This window comes from Pieris rapae, chromosome 2 (assembly GCF_905147795.1).
Source record: "Pieris rapae chromosome 2, ilPieRapa1.1, whole genome shotgun sequence".
Lineage (NCBI taxonomy): Eukaryota > Metazoa > Arthropoda > Insecta > Lepidoptera > Pieridae > Pieris > Pieris rapae.
The window spans coordinates 9,186,931-9,203,141 of record NC_059510.1 but is presented as its reverse complement, the minus strand read 5'-3'; the positions used below and the strand labels follow the sequence as shown (position 1 = coordinate 9,203,141).

The 16,211-nt window shown below is 30.4% G+C and overlaps 5 protein-coding genes and 1 long non-coding RNA gene across 12 annotated transcripts in view; 3 read left to right on the top strand and 3 right to left on the bottom strand.

Moving 5' to 3' along the window:
* Positions 1–1,474, bottom strand: part of LOC110991810 (protein FAM102A) — a 62,846-nt gene extending 61,372 nt beyond the window's left edge. For 3 of the 6 annotated variants that reach the window (XM_022257329.2, XM_045631954.1, XM_022257328.2), the window contains exon 1: positions 1,234–1,473. The gene's annotated coding sequence lies outside the window, so the exon portion shown is untranslated. Of the gene's footprint in view, positions 1–1,233 lie in introns of all 6 variants that reach the window. The other 3 variants (XM_022257330.2, XM_022257331.2, XM_022257327.2) reach the window with 2 other exon arrangements.
* Positions 1,475–2,569: 1,095 nt separating this feature from the next.
* On the top strand, positions 2,570–4,790 carry LOC110991842 (mitochondrial mRNA pseudouridine synthase Trub2). 2 transcript variants are annotated; one of them, XM_022257373.2, is made up of 5 exons: positions 2,570–2,779; positions 3,390–3,581; positions 3,655–3,871; positions 4,176–4,312; positions 4,487–4,790. In XM_022257373.2, exons 1-5 carry the CDS (start codon positions 2,656–2,658, stop codon positions 4,732–4,734), a joined length of 918 nt encoding a protein of 305 aa, XP_022113065.2. In that variant the 5' UTR covers positions 2,570–2,655; the 3' UTR covers positions 4,735–4,790. The 2 variants fall into 2 exon arrangements, with proteins under 2 accessions (XP_022113065.2, XP_022113066.2); XM_022257374.2 differs by lacking the exon at positions 2,570–2,779 and adding an exon at positions 2,836–2,940.
* Positions 4,791–6,977: 2,187 nt separating this feature from the next.
* LOC110991818 (box C/D snoRNA protein 1) lies at positions 6,978–8,705 on the top strand. Its single transcript, XM_022257341.2, has 5 exons — positions 6,978–7,162; positions 7,250–7,526; positions 7,606–7,924; positions 7,993–8,145; positions 8,417–8,705. The coding sequence occupies exons 1-5, from the start codon at positions 6,990–6,992 to the stop codon at positions 8,662–8,664; spliced, it is 1,170 nt and encodes a 389-aa protein (XP_022113033.2). The 5' UTR covers positions 6,978–6,989; the 3' UTR covers positions 8,665–8,705.
* Positions 8,706–8,811: 106 nt separating this feature from the next.
* Positions 8,812–11,079, bottom strand: LOC110991817 (nudC domain-containing protein 1). The gene is made up of 3 exons (XM_045631702.1): positions 10,926–11,079; positions 9,543–10,833; positions 8,812–9,326 (listed from the first exon to the last, which is right to left on the bottom strand). Exons 2-3 carry the CDS (start codon positions 10,783–10,785, stop codon positions 8,833–8,835), a joined length of 1,737 nt encoding a protein of 578 aa, XP_045487658.1. The 5' UTR covers positions 10,786–10,833; positions 10,926–11,079; the 3' UTR covers positions 8,812–8,832.
* Positions 11,080–11,212: 133 nt separating this feature from the next.
* On the top strand, positions 11,213–12,576 carry LOC110991828. Its single transcript, XR_006750748.1, has 4 exons — positions 11,213–11,458; positions 11,539–11,666; positions 11,904–12,056; positions 12,457–12,576. It is a non-coding gene; the product is annotated as an uncharacterized LOC110991828 (long non-coding RNA).
* A 169-nt stretch (positions 12,577–12,745) lies between these two features.
* On the bottom strand, positions 12,746–15,683 carry LOC110991827 (vesicle-trafficking protein SEC22b-B). The gene is made up of 6 exons (XM_022257351.2): positions 15,614–15,683; positions 15,415–15,498; positions 15,017–15,126; positions 14,618–14,738; positions 14,152–14,359; positions 12,746–13,583 (listed from the first exon to the last, which is right to left on the bottom strand). The coding sequence occupies exons 2-6, from the start codon at positions 15,487–15,489 to the stop codon at positions 13,435–13,437; spliced, it is 663 nt and encodes a 220-aa protein (XP_022113043.1). The 5' UTR covers positions 15,490–15,498; positions 15,614–15,683; the 3' UTR covers positions 12,746–13,434.
* Between the last annotated feature and the right edge of the window lie 528 nt (positions 15,684–16,211).

Here is a 16,211-nt window from a genome sequence, read left to right as displayed (position 1 = left end):
AAATAATTTCCTCAAGCCCAATTTACAGCTGAAAACATGAACAATAAATACTAAGCCATGAAAAATAATTGCATAATACTTATGGTAATTACTATATTTTAAGTGAACATCATATGTTCATCGTAGTATTCTTCATTATAAGTAAAAGAATATTCTTTTATGCAAATATTTGTATATGTACTTATATTTGAAATGATAGTGTACTAAGATTAGTGACAATACAACAGCAATTAGTTGTTAGAAAACAATTTTTATTTATTATTATACATAATTTGAACAAGTACAAATCATGTATATGTATATATACATATATATATAAGTAAGAAAACCATAATAAAGTAACTTACTTCAACATTAAAATTAATTCTATACAAATAATAACAGTCGTGATGTTTTTGCAATACCCAGAAATTTTTTGGCTATCCAACTTTTCAAAAAGAAAATTAGATAGCACATCATAAAATCAGTATGAACTTTTTGTAATATATTATGCATAAATTATTATATCCTATCTGTATCCATTATTTTAACATCACAACTGACTCATTTATTTTATATAAAAGCTTTTCTCTCAATAAAAAGTAATTGTACTGGCAAAACATTCTAAAAAATTTCATTAAAATATTATTTCTTTTCATATAATTGTTTAAATGTGGGTTGGGTTTACAATTCAATACCTTGAATTTGATTATACTGAGTATGTACGAATCTAAGCGTCCAAAAAACTAATAATTATCTAGTTCGTAATAGTAATATATAATATATGATAGAGTTGACCATTAACAGTCTTAGAAAAACCTTGTCTTTTACCTATATTTTTCTTAACACATACAGAAACATACATTTGCCTTATGAAGTATAAACTCAAATTTAACTAGTTAGTTCAAATATTCTTGTGGTAAAACTTTAAACCACTTATTTACTGTATTGGTATAATTGTAATAATAAAGACTGATATAATCCTTTAAGTAAATGGAAAATAATTTCTGATACATTTTTGGTACAAACATAAATAACAACACGATTATTAAAAATTCGTTTCAAAAATTAGCACAGGATGCCTGACTGACATCTAAGTATATTAAAATGAAAATAATTCGACAAGGATGGTGTAAATTGATGAAGTTGATGGTAATACTTATTATTAATTCTATATCTGTTTCAAGCACCAAAAAATAACAATAACATGTATAAGTATTGTTCAAACATAGGTTTTTAAGCAATTTTACTTACCAAAAAACATTTTAATTAATTAAACGAATTCACAAACTGTTCTGTCCATAAATCGTCAACATTCACTATCCAGATTAGAAACCAATAATCACAAAACTACTACGAAAGTCACTAAGCAACAATTTGTCGTTGGTCAGGAAGAACGTTACTAAATAAGAACTAATTTTTAATAAATTTATTCTAGCCAACGACATAGCCTAACGTTCGGCCATTATTTGACGCCGAAAACTAGCGAAAGCTAACGTCAATTCTATCTTCGTCATGACAGTGACAACAGACCTCGTATCGTGTATTTTTTTTTTTATTTAGCCAGATACAAAGACAATTGGTACAATCTTGTAACCTAAATAGGGAATGTTGCTATTATTTAAAGTTGTGATTTAAAATAATAATTCAGAAGACAAATTAATATTTTAATAAGAAAGCTATGAAATAAATAATATATCGAGAATCTGATATATTATATTTTATTTGATATATACCACAGGTTTTATTAAATAAAGATTTGTTATAAGCGTCTTGTGAGCTTTTAAAATTCCTTTCCTAATTTTTGACGACATACATAATTTGTATTATTCATCCATGTTAAATACAGTAATAACATTTGTAACAATGAAGAATGTTTTTAATTTTCCTTGGAGCATCCGAAAAGTGATTATAGGCCTATCAGGATCTGATGACAAAAAGGGAAATAATAAATTAATGCTAGCAATACTGGGGAAATTGGAGTAAAACAATTTAATACTTTTTTTCTTTACAGTGCTTATTCTGTTTATGATAATATAAAATATAAAAAATTATCAAATTATAAGTTTTTAAAATATTACAGTGGCGAACGTGGGGTTCAAAATTTAGATGAAAACTCTAATTACTCGGTTTATGAGTTTATTAATTAATTATAGACTATTGGAACTTGAAATTAGTTCCAAATACTGAAGAGGAAGACGAGAAAGACGCAGTATTTTTGATAAACCTTTTCTCCTGCATCTGAATTTATCAATTTTGTTTTATGAACTGATTTTCAATTTTTATTACATGTTCACAAGATTTTTGCCGATATGATTGTGTATGTTTTGCACCTTGTTCATCAAGTATACTTTGATAAACATTGAAAACAATATTTCTGCCTTGCGATCGAAGAGCTTCGACGTTTTCACTACTTTTTAAAGGAAATTTGAAGCCAAACCAAAAACAATTTCTCGAAATTTGAGTCGACAAATGCAATTTTTTTTGTTGCCATATGAAAATCGCTAATTTTTTTACTGTTTTTTGACATCAGATTCTGATAAATCTGTGGGTAATATGTATACAGTTTTTTTTTAAATTTCGACATTAACAATCAACTATCAAGTTAAAATAATATAAACTCAGTTATTTTTTTAAGTGACTATTATTTATAATTTATAGATTTAAACTAGAATAATGGTTAAGATTAGCGATGCAGCTTCAGCTTTTAAAACTTTAAATGGCATTATTTGTGTTTACAAACCGCCTTGTGTCCCTGTGCGACAAATTAAACACGTTATTGTAACAAATTTATGTAAAGGTTAGTGTTTATCGAATCTATATATACTTCAAACAAAGTATATAAAGTAATTTCAAGTAAAACGATAAGCCATCTGAAATGGGTCTACAAGTGGTTTGTTAAACTTAATTCCATCTGTTTGATTTTATGGATGCCCTATATTTTAATGTAATGGATAATGGGTAGGGTTTTCTTTTAACATAATTTAGTTATATACAATTTAATTACTATTACTAAAAATCTAGATTAAACTACTGATGTTTGAATTCAATGATATGTTTAACTTAATAGTGTCTGGTGTCCTTATTATTAATCTTTCTTTATTTAATTGTAAATTATATTATAAATTCTAATCTGGCTTATTGCACTATTTTAACTAAAGTTCAATTGTGTTCATGTGTGTTGTGATGAAAATGGATAGATGAGTAGTTTAGTTTTCTTACAGTAGTATTAAACTCTTTTAGTTTTCAACAATAAAGGGATTAATGTCTATCTACAGTAAATACAAAATACTATTGTAGTTTGTGCATGTAGAACTTCTAATGAAATATTAGCAATTTTCTTATGTTTTTGTATAACCAGTTAGGTTTGAAAGGTTTTCATGGTGCTGCTATAACACAACATTTTACAGATCTAAATAAGCTTCCTGATCGACCACTGGAACAGCGTGTTGAAATCTTGGGGGAAACTAATAAATCCATGGAAGTAAGAATAGTACCAAACTATGCAGATGACCCTCTAGTTTGTGGACCGAGATATATACATGACGATTTTCGATGCAACTGGGCCACACATTTGGGTCTGTTTAGCAGTGGTATTCTCTGTAAGTTATTATAATGTGTACAAAGTTGATTATAGCTGTATTAAGATATTCATATTTAGTGACACAATTTTAGTTCTAGGATTAAATGAAGGTACAAAACTTTCATATCATATAAATATTGGACGTCCAACAAGAGCATATAAGATACATGGCCAGCTTGGCAAAGCTACAGATACTTACTTCTGGAATGGCAGAACAATGGAGCGAACAACATATTCTAATGTAACAAGAGAAAAGATGGATAAAGTTATTGCCCATATGCAGGCAGCCCACCAGAAAACAATGTATCAGTAAGGAAACAAAAATTCCTATTGCTTTTCTTAGCTTTATTATTAATGAATAAACTATTAGGTTTCATTCATGATAATTAATATAGAATTAAAAGTCAAACAAACAAACAAAAATCATTTATTGATATAGGTAACATAATGTACACTTATGAACGTCAAAAAAAAGAAATATTCATTAAATGATTCTAATTTTACATTTACTGTTAGTTCCTAGATCAAGGGCGTAGAACGGAAGAGAAGAACTGGCAATAAACTCTCCAAAGTGTATGCACTTATTAAATTAAAAATAATCTTTTTCTTACAGATTGTCGGGGTTACATATGGAATCACAGACAACTTATGACTTAGCAGCAAAAGGATTAATTCGTCCTGTTAATAGTAAGCTGCCAGTTATATATGGCTTAAAATGTGTCCATTTTGCACCGCCTGATTTTACATTAGGTAATGATCACAAGTTATGATTAATAAATCACTCTGGCAATAGTTTGTGTTTAAACAAGTTATTTATAACTAATTTTACTCAAATGATATACATATATATGACCAATGTATATATAGTGATTACCTGTGTCACATAACTAAAATATATGTATTTATTTGAAATTTTTGTTTTAGAAATACAATCAGTTAATGAGTATGAAAAGTATTTATGGACTATAATACATGATGTGGGAGTACAACTGAAATCATCAGCCTACTGTACGGGGGTTCAATGTATTAGACAGGGCAAGTTTAATTTGGAACATGCATTGTTAAGAAAACACTGGAAGCTACAGCACATTATAGACAATATGGATTTATGTCGGCGAATATTAGAGGAAAATGAACAAATGCTGTTACAAAGATCAACACACCTAATGTAGTTAAATAAGGACAAATACAAGAGACTGAAGATTAATTACACAAAAAATATCCTATATTCTGTATATTTATTTATAACACAGTGAGCCTTTAACTATAAAACTTATATTACCACTTAATTAATTTTAATTAGAAGAACTTGTCGGTGTATTAGCTTGTTTTTCCAACTGTTCAATTCTCTTGTGTCTAATCATATTAGACAGAATGCCATTAAACGAAGTTGTTTTTTTCTTTGCTGAACCCCGCAAAGTATCTTCTCCTTCACGGCGAACACGTAAATGTAGAGAACCCATTTCATCCATAAAATCAAAATCTGACTTCTCTTCTCTCACTGGGGAGACTTCCATAGTTTTTGGCTGATTTTCATTACTCACTGGAACTGGAGATAGGGCACGTCGGCCTGGACATCTCCATTCCAGGCTGATTGTTTCGTTCATTTCAATTGATTTGTATAGTTCTTCTAGCTCAGTGGGATCTGGCATCCAACTTTTCCCAATCACTATGCCGCTAGACAATATCTCGTCATCTGAGCAAGGATAATCCCAGTCGTCCCCTTGCATTTCAGTGCCCATTATCAATTTTTAATAATTAATACAATTCCTTTATATCGCCGAAACATTGTTTACTTTTCAGATATTTTTCGTAATCACCGAATACAGATAAATGATGAATAATAATCTCTAATCTCTATGACCTGGGTTACCACTTAATTAATGTTCAAATTATATTATGAAAAAGTAGATAATAATACATGTGAAATACGAAAAGTAGACATCGCTGTATGATGTAATAAAAAACAACAGCCTGTCGATTCTGTAACTCACTTTACGAATTCTCTCAGCGAATTCCGCTCTCAAATGACTCCTGAAGGTGTCAGGTTTAACTTAACAGAGCTTTAACTTCTTACGTCAACAAAATGAGGAGATAAAACAATATTTTCATATTATCACCCGACACCAGTTTTCATCTTTGCTAGTTTCGTCTCGTATAGTTTTAATCGATATAAATAAAATAATGGGTGGTAGTTACTTAAGTTTAATACAAGAATATTTGATCATATATTATGACATATCGTATTTTTTACAATAGTTAGGGCCTGTTTCACAATGTATGGATAAAGTACCAAATAGCTATGCAACACATAAATTATTATTCGAAAGATAAATGTTCCAAATAAGATTTAAGTGAATTTTCAACTTATTAATAAGGTTTTCCTTAGTTCTTGACTATTTTGTATTCTTTGGTTGTTTTTTGTAACTGTTAGTATTTATTTTTAAAGATTTATGATCCGAGAGTTGCTGACATGGTTTTTGCAATGTGGCCCATTACAATTATAATAACCGGATGGAACGGAATTAAGGAATGGAAAATAATCTATAAAATAAAAGATCAATTCTTATAGAGATAGATAACAAAGGAGTATAAGAAAAGATATTTCCATATAATTCATATTATCTAATTTTGTATATCACTACGTAAGATAAAAGCGGCTAAGTTTATATTTATGTGGGTCCATTGTTGAAAGTAAACAGGTTAGATGAAGGGAAAGGAATTTTTTATTCTGAATTTCATTTTAAGTAGCACCTCTGAATATTTCCCTTAAATTGACTCCAGTGATGAAAACTCCTACAAAATGTCAAAAACCCCTAAAGTTTTTATTGTACACTCAGTTTGAGAGGTAATTTCAAATATAAATTAGAAATATAAAAGAGCGTACCAATTCTTAAAAGGCCGGCAACGCACTCGCGAGCCCTCTGGCATTGAGTGTCCATGGGCGGCGGTATTACTTAACATCAGGTGAGCCTCCTGCCCGTTTGCCCCGTTCTATAAAAAAAAAAAAAAAAATACGATGAAGTAGTAAAAAGAGCTGTTGTAATTATGTGAATACATTTTACGTATTATAAATATACGATACGTATATATCTTAATCAATGACCGAATAATATGAATGATAATAACAATGAGATGAAATTATTCTTATTTTTTTACTTCTAACTTTTCTTTCTTCAAATTCAGTAATTCTTAACTTTTCTTGGCAGACATTTTCTGCGTTTTTGTGAATTTCTTGAATAAAGTACCACCTGAAAAACCTCAAACGTCTTGTTTCTCCCTAAATTTTGGTGGAAAATCCTCAAGTTGGCATTACTGTTTGTCCCCTGATTATCAAAGCTGAATCTTTCTCTTCTGAATTTAAGTCTCTCTCGTTTGCTCTATGTACTGTGATGAATGTTGGTTTCACCTGTGGACTTGATTTAGAATGCTTACATTATATAAGTACTTAATCTGTGTTGTGTGTTCGAACTTCGAACTGTTCGAAGACGAAACATTAAAGTTTAAACTCTGTAGCTTTGCAAAAAAAAACATGGGATTTGGAATAGTTTCTTCATCATCGGACAGTGATATAGAAAATGAGTCTACAATTGATGATAGGTATGTTCATAATATTAAAGATGTTTGTAATGAAACTTATAAATCTACATATATGATTTCATGCAAGTTAACTAATTTTGCTTATAGGTTAGGTAACTGTGAAGTATGTGGAGCAAATAAAGCTAAATATACATGTCCAAGATGTGAAGTGAAAACCTGTTGCTTGGACTGTGTAAGAATACACAAAGCTGAACTTGAATGCAATGGTATTAGGGATCGGACTAAATTTGTTAGAGTTAAAGACTTCACAAACACTGATTTGTTGAGTGACTACAGATTGTTAGAGGAATGTGCTCGATTTGTTTATTCTGTAAAAAAGGATGAAAAGAAGAAGTTCACTAGGATTGATAAAGACTTACCAATAGTAATTACTTTTTGTATATATGTTTTAAAATTTGTAGTGAAATTTAACTTGTTAATATTTAATAATTTAATGTTTTTAGCATCTTTATAAACTAAAATTAGCAGCCAGAAAAAGAGGCACAGTTTTACAGTATTTGGCAAGAAACTTTACAAAAAATGCAGTAAATACAACTAAATTAGATTTTAAGAAAAATATAATTTATTGGAGAGTTGAATGGATATTTCCAAGTACAGACGGGAACCCCCTTAAGTTCATAGATGAGAAGTGTGCAGAAAATAAAAAAATATCCGATTTGTTGGATAAATATTTGAACCCTAATGCGTTACCTTTCGAAGGCTCTAAATCATTGGGATTTTATAGGTCTGCTGGACTAAGTGGTGTAAAGGTTTTATTGAAGGGTAAATATATAAATTCAAATTGTACTTGTGCAAGTAAGTACAATTTAATAAAATTTATACTATTTCAGCTGAGAAAGTAAAGGGTTCACATAGAAAGTTTTTTGAACTTGATCAATCAGAATCCTTGTGTGAGAATTTATCAGGAAAGTGCATAATTGAATTTCCAATTGTATTTGTGGTACTTAAAGACCATGCTTACAATTTTGAAATTATTACACCAGGTAAGTTTACAATTTATGATTCTGATTTGTTAATGGCATGCTATATAATATGTACTCAACAACTACTTAACCTTATATACTTTCTCATGTTATCTAGACGTTTCACAGTAAAAAATGAAAGATTACTATCAACACCTTCAGCCATATTCTTAGTATACTTTGTCTTCCATGATAGAATAACTAATAAATTAAGAATTAACTGTTTGCTTTTGGTACTTGCTCAAATTTTCAGTAATATAGTTTTAGGTTAATCATACATGCTCCTTTCCAGAAGATGAATTTGACTATGAAAATAAAATTGAAGATAATCCAGCTATTCAGGAGAACTCTGTTTCTTCTGAGCCTCAAAGTAAGAGAAAAAGAATATTGCTGACTGAAAAAATTGCCCAGGAAAAGAAAAAAGAAATTGAGAAAGAAGTTAAGGAACATAGAAAGAAACAACCTAAGAATTTATTATTTACAACTGGTTACTCATCAGAGGAAAGCATTCATACTGACAGTGAAGACGAAAAGTCTTAAATAAATAAAATTTACATTATATCTTTGTCCACTACTTCCAATTTTACTTTTCTTTTTCACATTAAAAAAAAAGATCAGCAATCATATTTGACTCCAAAATAAACAAAAGAAGTGTTTTAAAAAATAACAAAAATGAAAGTGAAGTAATGCAAATGATAAAGTTGTTTATTACATCATTTCAATAGCAATCAGCTTACTTTCTGTTAAGATAAACAAATAATCATTAGTTGCATTAATACCTAACACTTCACCATACCTTTCAACATTAATAACAAATTGTTGGCCCACTTTTATATTCTTCATAGCTCCTTCTGTCCGTTTTCGCAGTTGGCACCCAACATTACTAGAACTCTTATAGATAAATACATGGCGTGTGGCTTCACAAACAACACCATATGAGAAGTTAGGACAACATGTAACAAATTTTCGATTTTGCTTAGATGATTGTATGTATCCAAAAGCCATCAGTGTTCCTTGATGTTTCACTGGCCATATATCTGTATTAATTAAGTGAGGGTACGGTTGCCAAATACAAGCATCAACATCGTGACGTAGGCATAGGGCTGGGACTCCTTCCGTTTCTAATTTAATATTAAACAGAAATTGGTGGACACTAAGAGGAACTCTATGTGTAATTGTGTGGTTACTAGCATCTAAGCGAACTGAAACAAATACTGAATTTAAAAGAACTCTTTCTCAATTTTGAAATTGTAAGATAAAACCATTATTCAGATTAACAATTTAAAATCAATATCATAAAATAATAAATGTTATATTTTAATCACCACATTCATCTGAATGATATATATTCAATTCAAGAAGTAGAAGAATGTTGTGAATACAAAATTTGAAAAAAGTTAAAAAAATGTATTGCTTACCTAAAACCGTATCTTCTTCAGAAGCTGCATCACATTCCTCTAATTCTTGTGTGGATAGGCCTTGCACAGTTCGGTCAGGAACTACTTCTGTTTCAGCACATAAATGCATCAGTCGTCTATGAGCCTCTTCAACTAAAGATGCATCCATAATTTGCTCTCCATTTTTGTCCCCTCCATCAATTAGCTCTTCCCACATCATATTATCTGATTTAGTAATAAGGACATCCACCTGTCCGTTTTGCTGAACATTCCACGTTGTCAACTCACTATCAATTTTACTTTTCAATTTCCCATTTACAAAGTCTTTTCCAGCATAAGTTATCTTTATACTTACAGGAGAGACATTTATAAGCAAGAGATTCTTATCAAAATTATTCTCTAATTGCAAAGTAATGGTTACATCATCAGGGGTTTGCAACCAAGTATAAATTATTTGCCTTGGTTGTTCTGTTTGGGTATCTACAATTTCTCTTTCTGAATCTAATGTAAATTTAAATGTGTTGTCTGAAGCTATATATATTGCTGAACAATTGCTTTCAATTGCAGAATAATGGACAATACCCTTACCTTGAATCTGCTTTAAAACTGACTGCTTCCAGCCTTGCCCATTATTCTCAAAAGTTATCCATGAGAGAATTGAATTGAATTGTTTATCATTTTGTTCTACAGACTGTAGTAAGCAATGTAATATTTCTTTACTTTCGTTTGCTTGAAATTTTGTGTCAACAATCACAAAGTATGTGCCGGATCCAATAGCTAAACAAGAAAAAGCTGTAGACCACATCTGTTTTTTAGTAGCAGGGTTATTGCGCAGACCTGTATCTACTATATGTAAGTATCCAGTACCATCGCTAATCACAGCTAAGGTAGAAGAAGCAAAATTTAAGCATAAATTAAAATGGCCAGACTTCCTTTCTTCATGAGCAGGTATATCATAAACTACACCTTGTTGGAATGTGTTTGATATGCTTTCAAACGATGTGTTTCGAACTTGTTGGTTTTTATCAATGTAGTAAAAGTTGAACGCATGATCCCAATAGTCGACTATTAAATGATTGTGTAGCGCAAAGAGTTTAGCATGTACATAGGAATATTGCACTTCACCTGGAAAAAGTCTATCTACATTTGAAGTAAGTTCTAAGACGTGTTGTGGTAGAGCGTTAAGATTTAACTTGTAGCCTTCAAATTCATGATCCAATAATCGTCGATTAGGGCGAAGTTCTACCAGTTTAGATGGCAGCATTTTTCCAGCAATTGATCGTTAACGAATATTCTATTAGTAATCTAACATCAACAATACAAAATTACAACCAAAGATAATAATGTAAATATTGTATTGAACAGTCGTATTAAGACAAATATACTGATTGTCGGAAGTGTCACCTTAAATTATACCGCTGCTTCTTTGAAGTTATACATAATCCCTTATCCCATCATTATATCATATTACAGACAAAAGTTACTAATAGTATCAAACGTATTACCTACAATAAATTGAAGATAGCTACAAATAATGTGGAACGATACGTTAAAATCTTATTTTTTTAATAATTTTATGGCCTGGTAACACGTTTAATATCTATATCAATATGATACAGATATTTATTTACAACTGTATAAGAATATAACCTAGTAATAGATACTAGATAGACATTTATCTGTGAATAGACATTAAACGTTATCATCAATTCATCACTTCCATTAAAATTCGTTTGGCGTCAGTGGGTCTCAAGCCCTATTAGTAATAAATATAAAATAAATCTTTTAAAAATTCTCCTGATTTACATTCTTTATTTTTCGTGAGAGTATAAATAATAACGCACTAGTTACTACTTTCTGAATTATTTTAACAAAACAATTAATGTCTTGTAATACCCAAAGTGACGAAATCATTTTTGATAATAGGCAAAATGTGGGTAGGTAGTTGCAATTTCACGGACGACATTAAGTTTTTTTAACTAATCGTCTAAAGCGCAACATCTTTCTATTATTGCAGAGCAATTGTACACATACATGAATGTTGATGAATTACTTTTCACTGCAGAATGTCATAACTGCAAATCTTGGAAATGTCGCACCGTTGGAATTTTAAAAAGTATCAATGGTCATTTTTATTTAAACGATGTAAGTTTAAAAATGCTTATAATGGCATCTTGTAAATAAATGAAAGAGTAACCTGAGCCTAGAATAGTCAATTTTCCGTATGGTATTTATTATATTAACCGTTCGTTTTATTTATAGTCGCCTGTGGCTACGATGGGTATTTTTTAAAGAATGACTGTGTACCATGGAATTTAGTCTTGAAACTGCTAATTTTGGTTTAACCACATAAAATCTAATTTTAAATTTTTTTATTTATAGATAAATGCAGAGACGAATCTGCAAGCACCAAAACTCTTAGTATCAATGTTGTATCAAAATGACACACCAAATAGTATATTACCAATGACTGTTCAGCTTTTTGGTATGATGCAGTGGATAGAAAAACCAGTTTTACTAGTTGAAGTAATACATGTAAGTCTATGTAAGGTATAAATATATTTGATATTAACTTCAGGTACCTTTACAAGGCTGGACGGTTTCTTAAACAGAGATTAGAAAATATCTTGAAAGAAAATTATAGGTAAAATTAAAGGTAATCAAATTACAGATTATGATTAATACAGAGATATGAGATGAAATAGTTGTGATTGTTATATGTGATTAGTTTATAGGTTATGCTTATGGAGCAAAGCATGGGTTATATTAAGGGTATGGGCTCATTGACATGCATATTTTAAATATATATGAAAGTCCTTTATGATCAATTTGTTTAACAGTGACATACAGACAACTCTGTTAAATTTATGACACCCTCTTTTTTGAGCTGCGGTTAATAATGTGTTTAATGAATTTTTGTTAAAAAATGTTTCAGGTAATAAATCCAAGAATGGCTGTAAACATAACAAATTCTCTTAGTTCTATAATAAATTATCAAACAAACAACAAACAATTTGTAACAAATAAATTTGAAGAATAAACTTTGTAATATGTAGTCGCATATGTTATTTATTGTTCAATCAAACTACCAGAAAAAGATGATTTGTTGTTTTAAGACCTAGTTTTCATTATCATATCTAGCTGATGACAGTATATTATGTAATACCTGCCTATATTATTATTTCCAAATAAAAAGGATAATATGTAACTCTAAAAACAACACATTTGAAAGAAGACATTTAATACTTCTTAAATAAATAATAATAGGTATAAACATTTACAACATTCCCTCACCACTTCATATAAAAATAATATATTGGCAATACATTTTAACATCAAGCTACATTATATTATTGCATTTTTGCACTGTGCTTGTTAATCTATTGCTAAATTAGTAATCCAATTAAGTATAGGTTATACTTAAATGTTACTTTACAGGAATTGTTGAAACATTCTAAAATAAATTGAAGTATATGCCATAAACAAATTGGATGGAGAATAATGAAAATTTATAGATATTGTGAATAATTAAATGATAGACATAATATTTAAGTGTTACATATTGTGGAATGCAATTTCTTGTAATAAGGATTAAAATGGTTTATCCAGTCACTTGTGAGAAGATTTTCAATAAAATATATTACAATATTCCACATCTACGCCAGTGACATTACTACATAATAATTTTGAATGGAAAGATTTATAAACGGCTTTTTAATATCTGTATACTTCCTTAAATAATTTGTTTAGAATTAATTAACCAGTTATAATTTGTTTCTTCATGGTAATTTTAAGGTTCAGTTACAATGTTTACAGTGTTTACAGTGCAAATGTTTTTTTCCAAGTAAAGAAAACTATAACTGGGCATGTCACTGACATACTTGATTCCGAGAATTATAAAAGGGTAAATAGTCTAAAGGATCCAGAAGTACAAGACAAACACCAGCAACACCACAGCACCAGCAGTGGCCTTCACTAACATAGATTTGGTGTTGAGGTATGTCGCATCTTTCTTATATTTTTGAGACATCATCGAGAGATTTTGTGTCTTTGTGTCTAGTTCTGAAATTGAAATAAATTGATAAGTATTTGTGTAGTAAATAAAATTACCTTTTAACTTAAGAGTCCAAAAACATTGCCAGAGGCGTAAAGGGGGTCGGCCCGCACCAGGTGTCTCCTTTTTTAGGGTAACACCCACCCGGTCTCTCAACTTTACGAACAATGTACAAAAAAAATTGCTAGCATAAAAGTTTCTTTTCTGGGATCCCTCACTAGCAGTAGCTCAGCTCTATGTAAATTCGGGGATTTCTGCAAGAGAGCCTGACGCTGCGTGGGGGATTCACCGTCCCATACTCGCTATCTTTTAATAAATGTCCTTTATCATATAAAATTTATTGCTTTTTACTTTGGATGGTGTGACACTACCAATTTCTGCACTGCGTGACATCACCGAATTCCGCACTGGGTGCCATCACCAAATGCCGCACTGGGTGCCACCCAAGATAGCTATGCCACTGCACATTGCGTTTAAAAAAACATTACACAATTTCCCTTTTTAATTGAATAGTGATATTTAATTAAGAATAGAAAGGGTTTATATTGATGAAAGTTTCTTAAGTAAATAGATTACCTGATAATATTGCTCCTCGCTGCAAGACATCATCAATGTTTTGCATCATAATTCTCTGTACATCTCCTAACTGACCACCAAGTTGAGAAGCTGCAGCACCCCCTGCTGCTCGCCGAGCTCGGGCTCCGCCTTCGGCGTATTGTTTACGTGTGCGCTGCATCCACGTATCGAACTCAATAAATGTGTAAGGACGGGTCACAGTGTTTACCTGAAGTGATTTTAAAATAATATGTTTGGATTTTGGCTAATGATTAAGTTTAAAAGTTGTTCAAATACAAAAGTGTTTTTAAAAAACTGTTTTAGACCAGAGATGTGGATAAAAATGGCTTGTTCATAAGTATAAGACTCACCACATAGTGAAAATACTAATATGATAACCTAGTAACTAATTGTAATTTAAATTATAAGAATGTGTTATTACTACTAACTAAATTATTATGAGAACCTAATTTAACTAAACACAAACCCTCTTTCCGTACTGTAAATGGAACTCTTGTGCAATTTCTTCTAAATAACTAAAGGCAAGACGCTTGCTGTAGTTTCTCTCACACAGCACAAGATAACAGATTTCATTCTCTATCAAATAGCTGAAATTAAAAAAGTTGTACAACACATGTAACATAACTAGTTATCCTGAAAAGTTAAAATGGAATGTAGAATTAAAGGTTATTATGAAGTTAAATACAAATTATTGTCATTATTTAGTATTATTAATATCAGTTTAGGCTTTACACACACATATTCAATTAACTACCAATTATTACAACTTAACAAAAAATAAATGTTATACATAACATTTGTGATGCAATGTTTATGAAAACAATATAACATGAAAAAAAAAACAATAAAAAAGCTGGAGACTCACTGAAATAGATAAGGCCCTGTTTCTATTGAGCAACGGGTGGGTGATTGTGGACTTAACTTTCTAAACAGCATTTTGGCCTGGTTCTGATACTCCAAAATATTACAGCCACTCTGCAAACCACCATATTACATGAATTAAGATTTAAGCATTCCCATATGGAGGCATTTTATCGTTTCAGAAATTTAATTTTGAATAAATTAAATTTCTGGAATTTCTAAGGGGCACAGGAATAGCAAATTAAATAAAAAGACGATAAAAGTAACGCAAAATTATGAAACCAAGAAAGTCTAATACCCTTACAACTACGAATTGAAATCTTATTCTGTGGAAATAAAGGTACTTTGATCTCTTCAGAAAGAAAATTCACCAGAAACAAACGTTTTTACACTAATGTCTACCTGGTCATCTTCTTGCATAGTTGCTGCTAGAGGTAAGCCATCGACCACCCGCGCTATCATTGTCATTAACACCATTTTGTCTTCCTAGTAAAAACAATTTATTGTTGCAGATATTTTCACTCTATCCTCTTTCTTTAATTTTTCTTTTCATTATTATTTTCTTAGAAATAAAAATTAGAACATATAATATTATACTGACAATCGAAAATTATGAAATTACACGTCAAGACAATCGTGCACAGAACATAATAATATTACAATAATAGACAACCCAAGTTAACGTCAACAGCCAACTACACGTCATTCTGGTCATGTGGAATAAAAAATTTAACTGAGATTTTCGATGCGTTCAAAAATGCGTTTTGGAAGTATTATATCTTTTAGTGATCTTTCACTCGCAACTTCGTTCTATTTCCGCTTATCGAGGCGTATTAGTATAATAAGACTTAAACTTCAGAAACTAGAGCCATTTAATAAATTTTCTCTTATTAATCTTCCAAGGGTTTTCCGTATTTCTAGGGCCTTTGTTTATAAAATTTCATAAAACTTTATGAAGCGTCTAGTCTAAGATTTATTTATTTATTTTCCTTATTTTTTTACAAGAACTTAATACTAATACAATAGAAAACTGAACTAAAAACATAACATAAACAAAGCAATTCTTGTAAATTCAGCCAGTGTGCAACTAAATACAACTGTCTCAGAAGAAAAAATATTTAGGGTGCGCAAGACACGCGTAAATGGTGCTTCTCTTACTTAGTTACGTCGTAGGCGCCCGAGTCACTGCCAACAATTGC

Coding starts and splice junctions, on each gene's coding strand:
- LOC110991842 (XM_022257373.2), top strand. CDS start 2,656: ATGGTTAAGATTAGCGATGCAGCTTCAGCTTTTAAAACTTTAAATGGC. Junction 2,780..3,389: donor TGTAACAAATTTATGTAAAG/GTTAGTGTTTAT, acceptor AACATTTTACAG/ATCTAAATAAGCTTCCTGAT. Junction 3,872..4,175: donor CACCAGAAAACAATGTATCA/GTAAGGAAACAA, acceptor TTTTTCTTACAG/ATTGTCGGGGTTACATATGG.
- LOC110991818 (XM_022257341.2), top strand. CDS start 6,990: ATGCTTACATTATATAAGTACTTAATCTGTGTTGTGTGTTCGAACTTC. Junction 7,527..7,605: donor TTGATAAAGACTTACCAATA/GTAATTACTTTT, acceptor TAATGTTTTTAG/CATCTTTATAAACTAAAATT. Junction 7,925..7,992: donor TGTAAAGGTTTTATTGAAGG/GTAAATATATAA, acceptor ATACTATTTCAG/CTGAGAAAGTAAAGGGTTCA.
- LOC110991817 (XM_045631702.1), bottom strand. CDS start 10,785: ATGCTGCCATCTAAACTGGTAGAACTTCGCCCTAATCGACGATTATTG. Junction 9,327..9,542: donor TGAAGAAGATACGGTTTTAG/GTAAGCAATACA, acceptor TATTTGTTTCAG/TTCGCTTAGATGCTAGTAAC.
- LOC110991827 (XM_022257351.2), bottom strand. CDS start 15,489: ATGGTGTTAATGACAATGATAGCGCGGGTGGTCGATGGCTTACCTCTA. Junction 14,360..14,617: donor ATTTACAGTACGGAAAGAGG/GTTTGTGTTTAG, acceptor AAATCACTTCAG/GTAAACACTGTGACCCGTCC. Junction 13,584..14,151: donor GCGAGGAGCAATATTATCAG/GTAATCTATTTA, acceptor TTTCAATTTCAG/AACTAGACACAAAGACACAA.